Source organism: Eumetopias jubatus, unplaced genomic scaffold (assembly GCF_037043125.1).
Source record: "Eumetopias jubatus isolate StellerSeaLion01/CBP00866 unplaced genomic scaffold, mEumJub1_p1.0 scaffold_17, whole genome shotgun sequence".
NCBI lineage: Eukaryota > Metazoa > Chordata > Mammalia > Carnivora > Otariidae > Eumetopias > Eumetopias jubatus.
The window spans coordinates 40,623,778-40,645,138 of NW_028274823.1; the positions used below are offsets into that span (position 1 = coordinate 40,623,778).

At 38.0% G+C, this 21,361-nt stretch overlaps 1 protein-coding gene across 1 annotated transcript in view; it reads right to left on the reverse strand.

Moving 5' to 3' along the window:
* Nucleotides 1-2,246: 2,246 nt before the first annotated feature.
* The window catches only part of ZFAND4 (zinc finger AN1-type containing 4), a 91,558-nt gene continuing 72,443 nt past the window's right edge, over nucleotides 2,247-21,361 (reverse strand). The window contains exons 7-10 of the mRNA XM_028098728.2: nucleotides 12,134-13,309; nucleotides 11,161-11,215; nucleotides 4,041-4,158; nucleotides 2,247-2,881 (exon numbers count right to left, since the gene is read on the reverse strand). Coding sequence (XP_027954529.1) covers nucleotides 2,746-2,881; nucleotides 4,041-4,158; nucleotides 11,161-11,215; nucleotides 12,134-13,309 — 1,485 coding nt within the window. The 3' untranslated portion in view covers nucleotides 2,247-2,745. The remainder of the gene's footprint in view (nucleotides 2,882-4,040; nucleotides 4,159-11,160; nucleotides 11,216-12,133; nucleotides 13,310-21,361) is intronic.

Sequence of the window (21,361 nt, forward strand, 5' to 3'; positions counted from 1 at the left end):
TAGGAGAAGGAAGGGAAAAATGAAGGGGGGGATTCGGAGGGAGAGATGAACCATGAGAGACTATAGACTCTGAGAAACAAACTGAGGGTTTTAGAGGGGAGGGGGGCCAGGGAATGGGTTAGCCTGGTGATGGGTATTAAGGAAGGCACCTACTGCATGGAGCACTGGGTGTTATACAAAAACAATGAATCGTGGACCAGTACATCAAAAACTAATGATGTATTGTATGGTAACTAACATAACATAATAAAATAAAATTAAAAAAATATTTCACAAAGCTAAAAGGTAAACATTTTGACTTTTAATGTTGCTAAAACCAAATACTGTTTAAAAATAAAATCCAGAGGGGTGCCTGGGTGGCTCAGTTGGTTAAGCGTCCAAATCTTGACTTCTGCTAGGGTCATGTAGGGCTCTGGGCTGGATGCGGAGCCTGCTTGAGATTCTCTCTCTCCCTCTGCACACCATCTCAAAAAAATAAAATAAAATCCAGAAACTGAATTTTATCACATAAAATTAGTTATATAAAACAATATAAACACCTTCATTTTCATCACGGTTAAGCTGTCCAATATAATTAATTTATTTAACTAATGTTTAACCAGTGTCTACATGCAAAGCACTCTGATAATTACTGGGGATGTAAAGACAGATCTGAGTCTGTAAAATCATGATCACCTCTTTATAAGAATTTAAAGCATAAAGAAATGCTTTCCAATGATATTATTTCTTGAATCAACTGGTTTCTCTCCCAGTGACTTAAAAACTAGTAAAACAACAAGGACAAAAAACTCAACTTTGACCAAAATCTTCGGTAAACTTAAGACTTATTTCTACATGGTCTTAGTTTAAAAAAGCATAGTGCGCTAAGCATATATCAATACCCTAACCATTCATATTTATTGTAGAATAAATATGTTTTGGTCCATTTTCCAGCAGCCTACCCACGTAATGAATTTTAAATGTCTAAAGCACATATTGTCTTGAAAAGAGGGTGGGGGGAAGAACTGAACTACTCAACACAAATGTAAATATTTTCATTAGTTTGTATAGCTCCCCTTTAAAAGTATGCCACCAACCTCTAATTGTATCACTCCTCCACTAGTATCTTTCCCACCTGTAAATATATTTCCTTCCTGATCAGGAGCATCTTGAGATGCCTTCAGAAAGATAAAGGCTCCTTATCCACTTAACATTCAAACTCTTTTAGAAAGTAGAAGGAAGGGTAGCAGAATGCTCCAGTTCATTCACCCCTGTGTGGAGAAAGAGACCCTGCAGAGCACCCAAATTAGCCTTCTGGTACCACTGCAGATCCAACTCGGGTTGGGCTAGAGTTGCAAAGTCTATTTGGGTTACCTGCCACCTGTTTACCAGGGTTCAGGATCTGATTCAACTAAGCTTTCATGAAGCAAGTGAACTCCCAAAAGCTTATACTGGTTATATTGGTTACATCTGGGGAGCAGGGCCCTTATACCCTAAAAGAATACTTTTATACTTATAGTCATTTTTTCCAAGTAGAATAAATTACTGATTTATTTAATGAAATGGTTGAGGGTATTATCCCAAGCAAAATAAGTCAGAGAAAGACAAATATCATATGATTTCACTCATTTGTGGAATTTAAGAAACAAAACAGATGAACATAGGGGAAGGGAAGGAAAACTAAAATAAGATAAAGACAGAGAGGGAGGCAAACCATAAGAGACACTTAACTATAGGAAACAAACAGTTGCTGGAGGGGAGGTTGGTGGGGGGATGGGGTAATTGGGTCATGGGCATTAAGGAGGGCACGTGATGTGATGAGCACTGGGTGTTATTTGCAACTGATAAATCACTAAATTCTACCTCTGAAACTAACAATATAGTATATGTTAATTAAATTGAGTTTAAATTAAAAAATTTTTTAAAATTATAAAAGAAAAATTATTGTAAATAATCAAATAATCAAACTCATAATGAAAATGAATATTTATTTGAATTTCTCCTGGTAATAGCACTCAACTTATAAGAAAAACAAACCAAGTTGTGAGATTTTGTTTTAAATGCAGCCATTTTTCAAAAAGTGAAAAGTTGGATTCCGTATTTAATGGCAACAAATGAGACCCCTCCTATTGTAAAACTACCATTCAAAAAGTAGTATTTTAAGAAATATATAGTATGATTAACATGATGTGTTTTATAGAATGGATATATATCTGAATGCCAATCTGAATATGGAAGAAATATATATGTGTTAAAATCACACTGGGAAACAAAATGTTCCTTTTTATAAAAAGCAGCTTGAAATAAAAAGGAACTTGCTAGTAAACTCAATAAATTTTCACACATTTTTAAAAAAAAAACAAACAAATCCCCACCCCCACCACCCCTCAAAAAAGTGGTGGATTTGAGTAGAGCCATTGCATGACGGCACATTTCTGTGCAATGTGGAAGCTGGTTACATAGTCAGTGATAACTTCCTAAAGTGCATCTTTTGAAGACTTGTCTATTAAATTGCAGTATCAAATATAAAATAGTTAACACAAGACATGCAATAACAAAGCTAAATCATTATAAAGTTTTTAAAACTTTTAAAACTTTTGATTCACCAAAGGATAAAGATGTCAAATACAGTAGTATTCTTTCTCCAACAGTATGCATTGTATGCTTTTGTCATTTGGCAAATCTTTTGGAGTCGAACAAAAATAATGCAGTCTGAACAATATTTCTTCTGTCACTGTAATACAATTCCTAGGCGCAGAGCAAGAGCTAGATTTTTGGAAGTTTGGGTGCGTTAACGACAGGATTTGCCTCTTGTAAGTATCTCCTCCCTGCATTCTTGTAATCATAGGTGCAGCTGTGAGTTTCTGCATAGCGATGAGATGCACAGAAGTTGTTTCCACATCTAAAGCACAAGAAAAGTTCATGTGAATGTCACATTTCTATAGAGGCTCATCTCTTTGGAAGATCAGAGCTTGACTTCGGGTATCCAATAGGAGCCCTCTGGTTCTCTTAGCAATTTTCACCATACACATTTCCCTTGTGCTCATAAACCAGCAAAAGTACCCCAAAAAGAAAAAGCTAACTATCATGAATATGAGAGTTTATAATAAAGAATCTATTATGGAATGAAACAGGATACAGATCTTTATGAAGCAGTAAAACTGCAAAAGCTGATAAATATGTCTATCATTTCTCTTATAACTAATAAACCTGGGAGAACTGAATTTGTGAGAAAGTCTCAAAAGAAAATCACATAAAACCTAATTATGAGGGCACCTGGGTGGCTCAGTTGGTTAAGCGACTGCCTTCAGTTCAGGTCATGATCCTGGAGTCCCGGGATCAAGTCCCACATCGGGCTCCCTGCTCAGCAGGGAGTCTGCTTCTCCCTCTGACCCTCCTCCCTCTCATGCTCTCTATCATTCTCTCTCTCTCAATAAATAAATAAAAATCTTTAAAAAAAAACTAATTATGAAAGGATTTTTAAAATATTTCTACCAAACAAGATGAGCTGTTTCTATTTGAATAAAATGTACTCTAAGAAGCAGCAGTTAATTTTAATGCCTGCACTCAAACTAAGGGCAGATACTGTCCTCAGAACATATTAATCAATGCTAATGAAAGAAATAATTATGAGAAAATTATTTTTGTGAATATACTATTGGTCTGTTTTCAAATAAAACTGTACCATATAATGGTTAAATTACAATAACTTTAAATTTAGTTCCTTTTCTGTTCAATTTAAAACAATCTTGGAGGAGGGGTTCTTCCAAGTTCTATTCAAACAAAAACCAAGCATATCTATCATAAGACAAAGGAAGTACATTCTCCCATTGATTTAAATCTCCTAACTTGAAGGACAGGAAAGGATCTCATGATTTATAAACTCAGGAGCTGTCTACTTACTCTTTACTTTAACCAATTAGGAGCTCAACTGAGGACTGCTATTTGAACATCATCTTAATGATGTTATGAATAGCCAATTTAAAGAATGTGTTATACTGTATCCCTATGCTGGGTCACCACAAAGAAAGCATCTCAGCTTTTCCAGCCAGCCAACCTGCCTGCATTTGTAGCTAGTAGCCAGTCCAGTTTTCTTCCCACAAAGGAAACAATGCTTTGTTGCTTTCTTCTTTGTTTGAATAGGGGCATTCACAGGTGGGAGGTGATGAGTACATTCTCCTATTTAAAGAAAGAATACCTTGATTAATACAGGCACAGCATTTTAAATGTGAAATAGTATTAAGCAAAACATAAAACACATCCCTGTCACAGGAAACTTCCTTGCCATAAAAAAATAATTTGTGCTATTTTTATATCCAAAATTATCTACAGAATCTACAAGTGAAGATGCAGAACTGTTATATTTTTAATGATGCAGTAAGTTTCTACTGACTGAGACATATTGTTTTCAGGACTTCTGTACACATTGACACTTTTCTGAATACTTCCAAAGGCAATTTTCAGTAATTGTAAAGTACATCAAACTTTGACAGAGAATCGAAAAAAATTTCTGGACCAAAATCATTTTTATGAGGCCTCTGAGAGGAAAAAATGTAATATATAACACAAACACCCAAGAGGGAAAATAAAAGAATACTTTTACATCAAGAAGAAGCACCAGAGTATCATGAAACTGGTCTTTTTGTCCTGATTACACCACTGAAATTATATTCATCAAACCACAAGCAAGTTATTTATTCTTTTTTTTTTAAAAAAAGATTTTATTTATTCATTTGAGAGAGAGAGACAGAGAGAGCACAAGCAAATGGAGAGGCAGAGGGAGAGGGAGAAGGAGACTCGCTGCTGAGCTGAGAGGCTGACATGGGGCTCGATCCCAGAACCTGGAGATCACGACTTGAGCTGAAGGCAGACACTTAACCATCTGAGCCATCCAGGAACTCCTATTTATTCTTTCAAAACTTCAATTTATCATTTTTTAGACAACATAACATATATTTTTCTCCCTTAGGTTTCTAAGTGTTTTAAGGTCAACTCAGTTCTCACACATAAAAAGCAATTCTGAAAATTTTAAATGTTATTAATTACATAAAATATCCCATAATCAATAGTGACTAATATGGTGCACTGCTCAATTTCACAGTACTACTGCCTTTCCAAAAAATATTTACTAAATTTTGTACTATTGTAACAACTTGTTTTTTTATCTTAAAAAAACCATTTGCATCAAAATGGATGGAACTGAAGGGTTTTATGTTAAGTGAAATAAGTCAAGCAGAGAAAGACAATTATCATATGGTTTCACTCATATGTGAAACATAAGGAATAGTGCAGATGACCACAGGGGAAGGGAGGGAAAACTGAATGGGAAGAAATCAGAGAGGGAGATAAACCATGAGAGACTCTGGACTCCGGGAAACAAACTGAGGACTACAGATGGGAGAGGGCTGGGGGACAGAGTAACAGGGTGATGGGTACTAAGGAGGGCACATGTGGTGATGGGCACTGGCTGTTATAAGCAACTAATGAACCACTGAACACTACAACAAAATCTAATGATATATGTTGGCTAATTGAATATAATTTAAAAAAAAGCACATCTGTTATTACATAAGAAATAATTAAATCAGGGTTGCAGGGTGGCTCAGTTGGTTAAGCGTCTGCCTTTGACTCAGGTCATGATCTCAGGGTCCTGGGATTGAGCCCTGTGTCAGGCTCCCTGCTCATCGCGGAGTCTGCTTCAGACTTTTTCTTTCTCCCTCCCCTTCTGCCCACATCCCCGCTCGTGCTCTCACTCTCTCCAAAATAAATAAATAAAATCTTTAAAAATAAATAAATAGGGGCGCCTGGGTGGCTCAGTCATTAGGTGTCTGCCTTCGGCTCGGGTCATAATCCCAGGGTCCTGGAATCGAGCCCTGCATCAGGCTCTGTGCTCAGCAGGAAGCCTGCTTCTCCCTCTCCGACTCCCCCTGCTTGTGTTCCCTCTCTCGCTGTGTCTCTCTCTGTCAAATAAATAAATGATATCTTTAAAAAATAATAAACAAATAGAAAAAGAAATAATTAAATCAATTTCTTTAATTACTAAGTGAAATACTCTTAGAACTGAGCAAAATTCCAACAAACCTGACTCAAGCAGAGAGGCTCCAATTCACTGCCCATAGTTGTTACAATAACAGTACAAGCACACTGTGCTTGGTGGCACTAAAAGGCCAAGAAGCAAGAGGCAAACAAAGAAAACAAGGGGGAAAGAATGAGAAGAAAAGTGGTAGAGTCTCAGTGGTACTGGTACCTATTCACTACTGAAAAAGGTTTGGGAGGCCTGGGCTTAATGTTTATATGGCAGCTAAAAGTCTCTGAAAATCCTTCAAGCGTTCAAAAAATTGGAATTACAAAGAATTGGTGCTATATGTTTTGCCACCCAGATTGGGTGCTGGATATACAAACCCAGTAACATTAAGTCAGCTTTATTACCAGTCTGAAATACTTTCCTAGATCTTGCCTAAAACTGTAAACAAAATTGGAAACTAACTAAATGACTCAGTGCTAACTCAGTTAATAAGCACTTTCTTCTTCAAGTGCACTTAGAGTTATCAAGAACAAGGTGATGGGGTACTTTCCACTTCTTAAAAAATGAAAATAAGATAAGCATTTGCAAAGGACACACAGGAAAGGCATATATAGTACCAGATATCCTCTGGAGACTCATTAATTGCAATTATCTTTGAAATTCAGGTTTAGAATATTCTTCCCCAATGGAATAACCTGTTGATAATAATTTAGTTCAGTGTAGTCATATTTTCATTTTTTTTCTTTCTTTGGAATTGTCTCACTTAATGTTTCCCAAACTTTTTCATTCAAGAATTCTTGTGAATGTGCAGAAACATACAACACCGTAGTGACACAAACGCAGTCTTCTCCTACGAGAGTGGTTTCCATATATGCATCTATCCTTTTATATAAACTTTTTAAATAAACCTCTTAAATAAAACCATTTATAAGTCATCTACTTCATGATAGGACCCACCACTAGTATACACGAGTTTCCTACTGTTCTTTACCCTGGCATTCAGGGTCTTATATGTCCAATATGATATCTTTCTAACTTCCAGAGTCATTTTCTGTCATTTATCACATCATACCCACTCTCAAAGAAGCACCAGACCCCACTCACAAGTGCAGTCTCTTCTAAAATGCTCTATTCCACCTTGTCAACCTAGTAAAATTCTACTCATCTTGTAAGAACATATTATCAATTATCAATTCTTCTCTGAAGCCTTCTCTCAAAGTGCATTGGACATATGAATAAAGAAAAAGTCAGTAAAATAATTCCAACGTGAAAAGTTGCTTTTCAAAACAAGATTAAAGTTATTTGGAATAACTCACTTGTTTGGCATTCCCTAGTCTAATAATTGATCTAAGACAATGATCTATAAAAATTTACCCAACAGAAAAGACAGCCAAGAGAGTAGTGTTCTCGATACAAGTTTGGTAATCTCTGCCTAAAAATGATGACTAAACGATGGAAAGGATTTCCAAGGAAGACCCTGTAAGTTAAAAGCAAAGAAAATCAACGGAAGAACTTAGCAATCAATTAAATAAAACTTATATCAAAATTCTCACAGACTCAAGGAAATTCAGAATGATACAGTTATTACTGAAAGGAAATGGCAGTAAGTTACACAGCTCTAATTCAGGTGATGATCACTGCAGGTAGCAGCTGATGGCTTGACTTAAATGAAAACAACCAAAAGAGTGTATACCTGGGGACAAGCGGAGGGCTGGTAAAACAAGTTAAAAAAGAAACTCAGGTTTAGGGGCCTGGGTGGCTCAGTTGGTTAAACGACTGCCTTCAGCTCAGGTCATGATCACGGAGTCCTGGGATCGAGTCCCACATCAGGCTCCCAGCTCAGCGGGGAGCCTGCTTCTCCCTGTGACCCTCTCCCCTCTCGTGCTGTTTCTCTCTCTCTTGCTCTCTCATAAATAAATGAATAAAATCTTTCAAAAAAAAAAAAAGAAACTCAGGTTTAAGAAAATGAAACAAAACAAAAATCTACAACAATATGATAGCTCATAATAAAAAAGAAGAAATGAAAAAAAGAGAAACGAAAAGAAAGAAACTATTTCAAGGAGGAGGGCCACAATAATCAAACAAGATAAGGATACAAAAGTATCCATTGGATTGGAAACTGTGGACATCTTCGGTGACCTCAGCAACAGCAATTTCAGAGGAAGAGTGAGAAGAGAAGTGAAAAAGCACTGAAGGCCAAATTAGAGTTAAACACAGATATATTATAGTCACAGTGTGGTACTGGCATAAAGAAAGGCAATCAAGAACCCAGAAAGAAACCTTTACATATAGGGTCACATGATTTTTGACAAGGGTGCCCATGGCCATTCATGGGGAAAGGACGGTCTTTTTAATGAATGGCACTGGAAAAACTGGATATACACATGAGAAAGAATAAAGTTGGACCCTTACTTTACACCATATACAAAAATATATACATTTAAAAAATTAATTCAAAATGTATCAAAGACCGACCTGTAAGACCTAAAACTATAAAACTCCTAGAAAATATAGCGGGAAAGCTTCATGACAGTGGATTTGGCAATAATTTATTTTTTATTTTTATTTTTTTAGATTTTATTTATTTGACAAAGGAGCGGGGAGAGAGAGAGAGTGCACACACAAGCAGGGCAAGTGGCAGGCAGAGGGAGAGGGAGAAGCAGGCTCCCCACTGAGCAGAGAGCCTGATGTGGGGCTTGGTCCCAGGACCCTGGGATCATGACCTGAGCTGAAGGCAGATGCTTAATTAACTGAGCCATCCAGGCACCCCTAATTTGTCAGTGAGTTATTGGACACACTGAAGGCAGATGCTTAATTAACTGAGCCATCCAGGCACCCCTAATTTGTCAGTGAGTTATTGGACACAACACCAAAGTCACAAGCACCAAAGGAAAAAAACAGACAAACTGGACTTCATGAAAATTAAAAATTATTGTCCATCAAAGACCCTGTCAGGGGCGCCTGGGTGGCTCAGTCAGTTGAGCGTCTGCCTTCGGCTCAGGTCATGATCCCGGGATCCCAGGATCAAGCCCCGTATCGGGCTCCCTGCTCAGTAGGGAGTCTGCTTCTCCCTCTCCCTCTGCCCCTCACCCTGCTCATGCTTTCTCTCAAATAAATAAATAAAATCTTAAAAAAAAAAAAAGACACTGTCAATAGAGTAAAATGGCAACCTACAGAATGGAAGAAAATATTTGCCAATCATACAGCTGATAAGGGATCAGTATCCAGAATATATGGAGAATATCTAAAACTCAACAACCAAAAAAAACCCCAAAACAACCCAATTTAAAAATGGGCAAAATATTTGAACAGACATTTCTCCAAAGACATACAAATAGCTAAGCACATAAAAATATACCCAACATCACTAATCATCAGGGAAATGAAAACCAAAACCACAAGGAGATACTACCTCATACCTGTTAGAATGTCCATTATCAAAAAAACATACAAACAAAAACCCAGAAGATAACAAGTGTTGGTAAGAACGTGGAGAAACTGGAAATTTTGCACACTGTTGGAGGTAACGTAAAATAGTGCAGGCACTATGGAAAACTGTATGGCAGTTCCTAAAAATTTAAAAATAGAATTACCATATGAGCCAGCAATTCCACTTTTGAGTATATACTCAGAAGAATTAAAAGGAGGGTCTCAAAGACATATTTGGACATCCATGTTCATAAAAGCCTTATTCACAAGAGCTAAAATGTGGAAGCAGCACAGGTCTCCATACAGAGATATATGGATAAGCAAGATGCTGTATATACACACAATGGAATATTATTCAGCCTTAAAATGTATGGAAATTCTAACATATGCTACAACATAGATGAACCTTGCTAAATGAAGTAAGCCAGACAGAAAAAGACAAATGCTATATGATTCCACTTATATGAGATACTTAAAGTATTTAAAATTACTGAGACAGAAAGTACAATGGTGGCTACTAGAGGCTGGGGTGATGCAGGGGAATGACGAGTTAGTGTTTAATGGATACAGAGTTTCAAGTTTTTCAAGATAAAAAGAGTTCTGGAGATGGACCGTCCAACAATGTGAATGTACTTAATGCCACTGAGTTATATGCTTAAAAATGGTTAAGACAGGGCGCCTGGGTGGCTCAGTCATTGAGCGTCTTCCTTCGGCTCAGGTCATGATCCCAGGGTCCTGGGATTGAGTCCCGCATCGGGCTCCCTGCTCAGCGGGAGGCCTGCTTCTCCCTCTCCCACTCCCCCTGCTTGTGTTCCTGCTCTCACTGTCTCTTTCTGTCAAATAGATAAATACAATCTTTAAAAAAAATAAAAAAATGGTTAAGGCAGTAAATTTTATGTCATGTATATTTTACCAGAATTCAAAACTGAAAAAAAGTAGATATAATAAGACTTTAAAACTCTGGGCCTTACATAGCAGTGAAAAATAAACCCTAAGTATCTCTTTAAAGGCATAAAACTCATGTGATAACCATAATATATATTATACTGGTTGTCACATCCGTTTTATATACTTTTATAAGGTATCCTTGAGAACTCCGGGGCTACAAAGGTGGTACATCTTTGGTAGTGAGTTCCCATCCCTAGTCTGGGTATTAAACCACAAAAGAAGAGATAATAACGGCTGTCCTGGAAATAAGGACTGGCCAGTGCACTTCTAAGGTGTTCCTGGAAGAAGGGAGTGCTAATGTTATAGCCACTTCTGCTACTGAGCTTTGGAAAGGGCTGGTTCAAGGACTGTCCTTTCCTTTTATCCAGAAATAACTGGTTCATCAAAAGGAGCTTACTACCATCCTTGATACTGGATCATGATATTAAGAAACACCTCTCTAGGATACTTTCACAAAACCCACCCAGCAGCCCAGCTTGGCTGTAGAGTGGCCAGTGACTGAAAGGATTGGGAATTACATGATAATTTTTCATTCTTCTTATCTTTTCACATAGACCATATCTTTTCCCAAGGCAACAGAGACCTAATTTCAATTTTAGTTTTATTCTTCAAATATGTCCTATAGTCAGTTCTCATAATCATTTTCTAAGTGGAACAAAGTTTAGGGAGAGTTTACTCCATACATACCACAAAGAATGTTCTTCTTTTTTCTCTGAAAATACAGTATGCATAATGAAATGATTGTTAGGCTTATACTTTCAAAATTACTGGCAGCTTACCTACTCTTCTCCCTGCTGCTGTGTTATTTCCATTCATTCCAATACCACGGGCAGACTATAATTAAAACACAAAACATCTACAGAGGTAAGTTAATGAAGAACAGAAGAAAAGATCACTAAACATGAAATACTTGTATTTTTTAAGATTTTATTTAAATTCAAGTTAGTGAACATATAGTGTATTATTAGCTTCAGGGGTAGAATTTAGTGATTCATCAGTTACATATAACACCCAGTGCTCATTACATCAAGTGCCCTTCTTAATGCCCATCACTCAATTACCCCATCCCCCAACCCATCTCCCCCTCCAGCAACCCTCAGTTTGTTCCCTATAGTTAAGAAACTATTATGGTTGTATTTTATTATGGAAATGCTATTGGGCTTTCATTTAATTAAATTTTTAATTAAATTAACTTGGAATCTGTTTCTCACATCCAGCAATATTTTACTTATTATTTTTCCTTAGGAGAATGAAATTTGATGGCATAAATAAAAGTTCTTATTTGGGAAAAACTAATAAAAATATTCAGCATTAGGGGTGCCTGGGTGGCTCAGTTGTTAAGCGTCTGCTCAGGTCATGATCCCAGGGTCCTGGGATCGAGCCCCGCATCGGGCTCCCTGCTCCGCAGGAGGCCTGCTTCTCCCTCTCCCACTCCCCCTGCTTGTGTTCCCTCTCTGGCTGTGTCTCTCTGTCAAATAAATAAAATCTTTAAAAAAAAATATTCAGCATTAAAAATATGTTATAAATTGCACAAAATTATTTTCAAATTACAGCTCTCAATTTAGGACTAAAACATTATTTAAAATTCAACTGTCAAAATATTTTCTGCAAACTAGATAAACATTTTATGAGAAACTTATGAAAAGAATTTAACCTTAGGCCTCCTTACTTATGTAAACAAAAAACAAATTTTAAATATGTTGAATGACTCTAAGGATAACTAGTAGAGCATACTGAAAGGCAAATACTTACTAGAAAAAAATCTGTAGGTTCTAACTGGGGAGAATTTTTCCTAAGATCTTCCTCCTGAAAATGCTGGAGGCTTGTAGACAGCCCAATTCCAGAGGTCCGAAGCCTGCCTGCTCCATGTGTGCTCTGTAAGCTATCTCTGCTTGCACTCCGGGCCAGCGAAGCAAGAAAACCTATATTATTTACACAACCAACAGGCTCTTTGGAAGCCTTGTTAGCCATTTCTGTGATATCCCGAGCCTCAACTTTAGAAATAATATCAGATCTTTTCCCGGGTGAATCAACTTTAACAGCTCGAAAGCGAGTAGTCCTAGAGAAAGAACAATCAGTTATATTTCGAACATCCAATGACTGAAGCACATTTTGTGATGCAGAAGACTGGAGATTCCCAGACTCAAAACATTTGGACTGCCTCTGTGATTTCACCAGAGAATTATGGAGCGACACTGGTGGAGAACAGCGAAGAGGTGACAAGAGTCTATTCTTGTGAGGACTTAATTCACGGTGGTTGAGAACTGTAGTTTCTACTGATTCACCACTCAACATTCTTGCAAAATGTTTAAGATGCTGCTCTGCAGCTTTCAACCCTTTGTCATCATTAGTGAGTAAGAACTCTGAATTTACCTTCTGTGTGACTTCCAAGCCACTGCTCTGTTCATCAGTGTTTCCTTCTGTAAATGTAGCAAATGAACCCACTTCAGGTAGAAGTGACTCTTCAGTTACACATTCTTCTGAAGTTGAAAATAAAACAGTGTCATCTTCATTATTAGATGACAAATTTCCTGAAAAGTGTTTTGTCCACCGAGGCAGGGATGATCCAAGATGGAGAACAGAATCAGCAAGCTCTTTGTCATTTTCCAACTCCATAGGGGGTATCTGAGGTGGTAGTTTGATGCTATTATTGGAATGAGACAGTATGTTACTCTCCCAGTTATCATCTTCCTTAAGAAAATCGCTAGCGATAGATGACATGGGTCTATCAGCAGGGGGCAGAGTTGCCAAACTTGAAACTGCATTGCTGGAAGTTTCAGGTAGATACGCATTCTCAGGAGAAGGTAAACATGACTGCCCAATGTGGGGGAGAACCCTTAACAATCTGTGGCGAGCAGCTGCTGTAGAACTACTAGAAGGTCGAGGAGCTACAGGTGGATGAGGTTTTACCATGACAGCTTTCTTAGGCTAAAAAAAAGAGTGAATATATAATTTCTCACAGTCATTTTGTCTACCTATTAGCGAAAATTAATGAAGGAATAAAATGTTATTTACTGCAACACTGGCATTTTGATAACCTCAATTAAAAATATCTTAAAAGATTAAAATCTTAAGCTTATGACTGAGAAGAATTTTGCTCTCTTTCTCCATTGAGGATGATTTCCTGAGAATGTTAAAGAAGACAAATTTTGTTTTATTTATCTTCCTCACTACTGATTATTTGTCAGAGTTTTGCTGAGAAGAAAACTCACTGATTATAGGAGATATGATATTGCCGACCTATTTTAGATCGCCAACAATCTTTCCTAGTAAGATGAGTAAGTGTTGACTACTCTGGTCCTACAGAAAAGAGTTAAGAGGCCTAAACTGCTATCCTTGCAAAGGCCTGCTTGCAAGGTTGGCCCTTGGCTAGCTTCTGGGAACTTGTATTTCAAGAGGGTTCCCACCACTCTAACTGAAAAGTGCCTAACCTGTTTGATTAAGCAATATGGTTTATGCTAAATACCAGCTTTCCTTCTGGGAGTCTGGAATTTTGGTACACGCTAGGCAGAGGGTGTCTACATCAACGGCCCCTGATAAAACCCCTGGGCACAGAGTCTCTAAAACACTTCCCTGGTAGACAATATTCCATAGTTGTGTTGACACAACTCATTGATAGAGGAATAAAGCATGTCCATGAGACTCTTCTGGGAAAGGATTCTGGGAAGCTTGTGGTTGGTTTCCTCTGGACTCGAGCCATGAGCCTTTTCCCTTTGATGATTTTACTTCATACCATTTTTGCTGCAACAAATCTTAGCCAGGAATGCACCTATATGCTGGTACTGTGAGTCTTCCTAGCAAATCATCAAATTGGGGAGTGGTCTAGGGGTCCTTAATACACTAAGTTTTAATAAAAGTATTATGACAATTCATGATGTTATGGATAAATTTAAAAATTAAGGATATGAAGCCTCAAGATATTGGATGAAATGTGCATCAGGATGGGATAGAACACCTGATGACCTAAATAACACTCCCAACCTAGAAATATAAGAAAAGCCAGATAATTTAGTGGACACCAGTTGAGGCAAGAACTAGAGGAGCTAAAACTGCAAAGAAAGAACCCTGGAAAAATATGCTGGCTCCTGTAGCTGCTTTTATCCTAGGGCCACTGTCATGTCAAACTGCAATTCTCTACTCAACAAAAGTATTCTTCAAAAATGGAGGTGATGACTTCTGGGCTATAGAGCTTAAAAGTGGTTGCCTAAATCTGAATTTCTCCATGCATCCTCCAAAAAACCATACATATCAACAAGCAAATAAGCAGATAAAATAACCCATAACTCATGCCTTCATCAAAGCCAGGGGACAGATAAAATTAACTTCAAATTACCTATAAGGAGAAAAATACCCAAATCTAGGAGACTCATCTGCAAAGCTTATGCCTGTGGTGAGAGACAAGAAAAAGTGTTGAGCCAGAGAGGAAGGAAGGAAGGAAGGGAGTAAAACAGAGAGGGAGGGAGGAAGGGAGAAAACAGGGAGGGAAAGAGAGGGCGAGAGGAAGGAAAAGAAGAAAGGAAGAAAAAGAGAGGTGTGGATAATCAAGGGCTGATGGAACAAAGATAAAATAAACCCTTAAAGGAGAAAATCCCACTTGATTATGAAAATACTGAAAAGAGGTTTAAGGTCTAGGATATTAAGATTTATTCATTTGTCAGAGAGACAGAGAGAGCACCAACAGGGGGAGCAGCAGGCAGAGGGAAAGCAGACTCCCTATTGAGCAAGGAGCCCAACATGGGACTCGATCCCAGGACCCTGGGATCATGACCTGAGCCAAAGGCAGATGCTTAACCAACTGAGCCACCCAGGCATCCCAAGATCTAGGATATGAAAACACAAGCTACTAGGAAACCAAAAGCAAGTGAGTTGAAACATGTTCAGGGCCTAAGCAGATAGCTTCAAGAAGACATAACTTCTGGGGGAAGAAGGGGTAAACTGAAAGTTCTCCACTGAGACTTGACAGTGAAGGTAAAGAAGCCAGCAAGAAAATAAAAGTAAGGATCCACTGACACAAAAGGGAGTCACCAAATCAGAAAACACAACAACCCAACCTTCCAGTGAAAGAGTACTATTGATTAAAAAAACTGCATTTCACTATACCAAGAAAAGAAGGTGCTCCTGAAATAAGAAACTTACTTTGCCACACAAAATCCTCACTTTTGTCTTCACACAACTGTTAATATTCCTTTGGTTAAATAAAAATTATAGGCTTACCTCTTTTTATTATACTTGGCTTTAATGAACTTTGCAGATACTGTATTCTTTACAAATTGAAGGTTTGTGGCAACCCTGCATCAAGGAAGTCTATCAAAGCCATTTTTCTAACAGCATTTGCTCACTTTATGTCTTTGGGTCACATTTCGAGGATTCTCACGATATTTCAAACTTTTTCATTATTATATTTACTATGTTGATCTGTGATCAGTGATCTTGGATGTTACCATAATTGTTTTAGGGTGTCATGAGCCCCACCCATATAAGATAGCAAACTTTACTGATAAATGTTGTATGTGTTCTGACTGCTCCACCAACAGACCATCCCCCCGACTCTCTTCCTCTCCTTGGGCCTCCCTATTCCCTGAGAAACAACAATACTGAAATTAGACCTACAATAGCCTTTAAGTGTTCAAGTGAAAGAAATAGTCGTGCATCTCTCACTTTGAATCAAAAGCTAGAAATGATTAAGCTTAGGGAGGAAGGTATGTCAAAAGCTGAAACGGGCTGAAAGCTAGACCTCTTGCACCAAATAGCCAGGTTGTAAATGTAAAGAAAAAGTTCTTGAAGGAAATGAAAAGTGCTATTCCAGTGAACTCACAAATGATAAGAAAAGTGAAATAGCCTTATTGTAGAAACGGAGAAAGTTTTAGTAGTCTCAAATGAGCCACAACATTCCCTTAAGCCAAAGCCTAATCCAGAGCAAGGCCCTAACTCTCTTCAATTCTAGGATGGTTGAGAGGTAAGGAAGCTGCAGAAGAAAAGTCTGAAATTAGTAGAGGTTTAAAGAAGAAGCTGTCTCCATAACATAAAAGTGCAAGGTGAAGCCACAGTGGTGATGTAAAAGCTGCAGCCAGTTCTCCAGAAGATCTAACTAGAATACTTAATGAAGGTGGTGACACTAAACAACAGATTTTCAATGTAAATGAAATAGCCTCGTAATGGAAGAAGATGTCGTCTAGGACTTTCATAGCTAGAAACAGTTCTGTATAAAAGGAGACCAAGAAAACATTACAACTAGACGCAATGCATGATTCTTGATTGGATCCCAGATTAAAAACAGCAAAAATCAAAACAAAATAAAATCAAGTACATTACTGGGACATAGAGAAATATGAATATAGCTGACAGAATGTGTATCAATGATAAATCATGTGTATGATAACTGAATTGTGGTTATGCAGGAGAAGACCCTTGTTCTTAAGAGATAAATACAAAATGAAGTATTTAGAGGGAAATGATACCTGCAACTATCTCCCAAACGGATCAGGTGAAAAAACAAGGAGAGAAAGCAAACATGTAAAAATGTTAATTGGTGAGTCAAGGTACAGTGTACATGGGTGTCCACTGTACAAGTCCCATAACATTTCTGAAAGACTGAACATTTTTCAAAATACAAAAGGTAAAATAAATAGGTTTTCTGACAAATGCTGAAAGAATCCATTGTTAGAAACCCCAAATGAAAAGAAATACTAAAAGAAATGATTCAGATAGAAGGAAAATAATCCTTGAAGGAAAGCACATAATTGCAGAAAAGAATAAAGAGCAACAGAAAAGATTAATATGTGGGTAAATATAAATAAAAATATTGGCAATATAAAACAATTGGAGAGGTTAAAAAAATTTGTAAAATTAAAATGTATGACAACAATGACACAAAAGATGTTTGGATATATAAGTGGAGTTTGGATATATAAGTGGAGTTATATATATTATTATATATATAATTCTAGAATTCTGTCATTAACAGGAAAGTGGTAAACATCATTTTTATTGGACTTAATAGTTAAGGATGCACATTATAATCTCCAGGGTAATCACCTGAAAAACCAGTGTAAGGATGCATAACCAACAAAGTAATGCAGAACAAAAACCAAATAAGGGAAAAATAGACTAATCCAAAAAAGGACAAGAAGGAGAGAAAGAGCAACATAAAACAGCTGGTTAAACAGAAAACAAAGATGATAAAAATCCAAATATATCAGTAATTACACGAAATTTAAGTAAAAGACTTAAGTTTGTCAGTTTAGATTTAAAAGACAACACATTGTGTGTCAACTATACTTCAATTAAAAAATAAAATTAAAAAGATAATAAAGCCAACAATATACCAGTTAGAAGAGACAAATCCTAAATATAGGGACATAAAGAGATTGAAAGTAAAAGGATAGAAAGAATATACAACAGAAACACAAAGCAAAAGAAAGCTAGCATAGCTATGTTAGTAGTAGACAAAGTAGACTTTAGGACAAGTGCATTACTAGAAATAACGAAAAACATTTTATAATCATGCAAATGTTAAAATACAAGACAGATACTACAATTCCTTGGATATCACACAAATCTGTATTAGAGCAAATGACAATTTCAAAATATATAAAATAGGGGCGCCTGGGTGGCTCAGTCATTAAGCGTCTGCCTTCAGCTCAGGTCATGATCCTGGGTTCCTGGGATCAGCCCCACATCAGGCTCCCTGCTCAGTGGGTAGTCTGCTTCTTCCTCTCCCCCACTTGTGTTCCCTCTCTCACTGTGTCTCTGTCAAATAAATAAATAAAATCTTTAAAAAAATGTAAAATAAAAATAAACATCTAAAAGGAGAAACACAAATCTGTAACAAAATAGGGAGACTTTTTAAATAAACACTCTCTCAAAAATGGACAGAAAACAGACCCCCTACAAAAAAAATCAGAAAGGATACAAAAGATCTGAACAACACAATAAACTTGACCTAACTAATACATACAGAATATTACATATAGTGATTCATTACACAGTCTTTTCAAGTGTGCAAGTAGCATTTACCGATATGGTTTGTCACAAATCAAACCTTAATTAATTTCAAAGGCTTGAAATCATTAAGAGTATGCTCTCTGACCACAGTGAAATTAAACTAAAATCAATAACAAAAACGTATAAATATTCCACATGTCTGGAAACTAAGGAGGCCACTTCTAAATAAGCCATGAGTCAAAAGAAATATAAAGGGGGATTTTGAAAAGATGAGGAGTAGGGGACCCTATTCCAACCGGTCCCCAGAATTGAGCTCCATATCTACCAGACCACTCTGAACACCAACAAAATCAGCCTGAGCTGTAAGAAGATAGATCTGGATCTCTACAAACAGAATATTGCAGGTGGTTGGTTTCGAGGTCCGAAGTGGGGAGCCATGATTCTGCAGGCAGATATCGGAGGATAAACGGAAGGGGGAGGAAGCCTGGCCATGGGGATCCTACACCGCAGGTGAGCGATAGCCTCCTGCGCTGGGGACGGGGCACAGATGCACAGACCAGTGGTGGCGGGGAAAGGACATTAGGGTAGCCCCCCAGACTGAAACCCGAGCAGCGGGCAGCGCATGCGAACTGGGGGCAGCTGGCGGTCTTAGAAGCACAAAGGGCAGAGACGTGCCCCAGCTGAAGGCAAGGACTGGGAGCACTGGAAGGGGTGCACAACCCAGGACACTGCAATTTATAGCAGCACAGACAGAAACGGAGAGTGTGGCCTGGAGAGCTCACTGAAGAACAGACTGCGATCTCTCTGCTCTGAGGCAGAGGGTTGGAAACGGTCTGTTCTGCTCTGACTCTCAGAAAAGACAGGGAAAGCCACCAGAACAAAAGCCCCAAAAAACCGGTTTTCACTGAGCCCATCCCCCCCCACAGGGGGCAGGGCAACTCTGCCCAAACAGGGTTGCCTGACTGACAGTGCGGCAGGCCCCTCCCCAAGAAGACAGGCTGGGAAAACAAGAGGCCAGCAACCCTAAGGTCCCTATAAAATAGGTGCATCTTGCTTGGGTTGTGGTCAATAATTTGGATTCTATACATTCCCTCAACCACCCCTCAACAAAATGACTAGGAGGAGGAAACCCAAAAATAGGAAAGACTCAGAGACTATGACTTATGCCACAGATTTACAAATGGATTCAGATATAACCAAGATGTTGGAGATGAAATTCAGGCTAGCAATTGTGAAGACAATAGCTAGAATGGAGAAATCAATTAATGGTAACATAGAGTCTCTAAGAGCAGAAATGAAAGCTGAACTGGCAGAATTTAAAAATGTTATCAATGAGATCCAATCTAATCTAGATAATCTAACAGGCTAAGCGAGGCAAAAGAATGAATTAGTGACCTGGAAGACCAATTAAGAGAAAAAAAGGGAAAAGAGGAGGCCAGGGAAAAACAATTCAGAATCCATGAAAACAGAATCAGAGAAATAAGTGACACCATGAAGCGTTCCAATGTCAGAATAACTGGAATCCCGGAGGGAGTGGAGAGAGAGAGAGGACTAAAAGATGTATTTGAGCAAATTGTAGCTGAGAACTTCCCTAATCTGGGGAATGAAACAAACATTCACGTCCTAGAGGCAGAGAGGACCCCTCCCAAGATCAAGGAAAACAGGCAAACACCCCGGCATGTAATAGTAAAACTTGCAAATCTTAGAACCAAGGAAATCATCTTAAGGGCAGTTAGGGGGAAGAGATTCCTTACGTACACAGGGAGGAACATCAGAATAACATCAGACCTATCCACAGAGACCTGGCAAGCCAGAAAGGCCTGGCAAGACATATTCAGGGTACTAAACGAGAAGAACATGCAGCCAAGAATACTTTATCCGGCAAGGCTGTCATTTAGAATGGATGGAGAGATGCAGAGCTTCCACGACCAGCAGAAACTGAAAGAATATGTGATCACTAAACTGGCCCTGCAAGAATATTAAGCAGGTTTCTATAAAAGGAGAAAGACCCCAAGAGTGATATACAACAGAAATTTACAGGGACAATCTATAAAAACAAGTCTTCACAGGCAACATGATGACAATAAATTCATATCTTTCAATAATCACTCTCAATGTGAACAGCCTAAACGCTCCCATTAAACAGCACAGCATTGCAGATTGGATAAAAAGACAGGACCTATCCATATGCTGTCTACAAGAGACTCATTTTGAACCTAGAGATACATCCAGACTGAAAGTGAAGGGATGGAGATCCATCTCCCATGCCAGCAGACCTCAAAAGAAAGCTGGGGTAGCAATTCTTATATCAAATTAGATTTTAAACTAAAGATTGTGGTTAGAGACACAGAAGACACTATATCATTCTTAAAGGGTCTATCCAACAAGAAGATCTAACAATTGTAAATATCTATGCCCCCAACATGGGAGCAGCCACCTACATAAGCCAACTGTTAACCAAAATAAAGAGTCATATTGATAACAATATGTTAATTGTAGGAGACCTCAATACTCCACTCTCAGCAATGGACAGATCATCTAAGCAGAAAATCAACAAGGAAACAAGAGCTTTGAATGACACACTGGACCAGATGGACCTCATAAATATATACAGAACATTCCACCCTAAAACAACAGAATACTCATTCTTCTCGAGCGCGCATGGAACTTTCTCCAGAATAGATCACATACCGGGTCACAAATCAGGTCTCAACCAATACCAAAAGACTGAGATTATTCGCTGCATATTCTCAGACCATAATGCTTTAAAACTGGAACTCAATCACAAGAAAAAATCTGGAAGAAATTCAAACACTTGGAAGCGAAAGACCTCTCTCCTCAAGAATGTTTGGGTCAACCAGGAAATCAAAGAACAACTTAAAAATTCATGGAAACCAATAAGAATGAAAACACATTGGTCCAAAACCTACGGGATACTGCAAAGACAGTCCTAAGGGGGGAATAAATAGCCATCCAAGCCTCACTCAAAAAAACAGAAAAATCCCAAATTCATCACTAACTCTACACCTTAAAGAA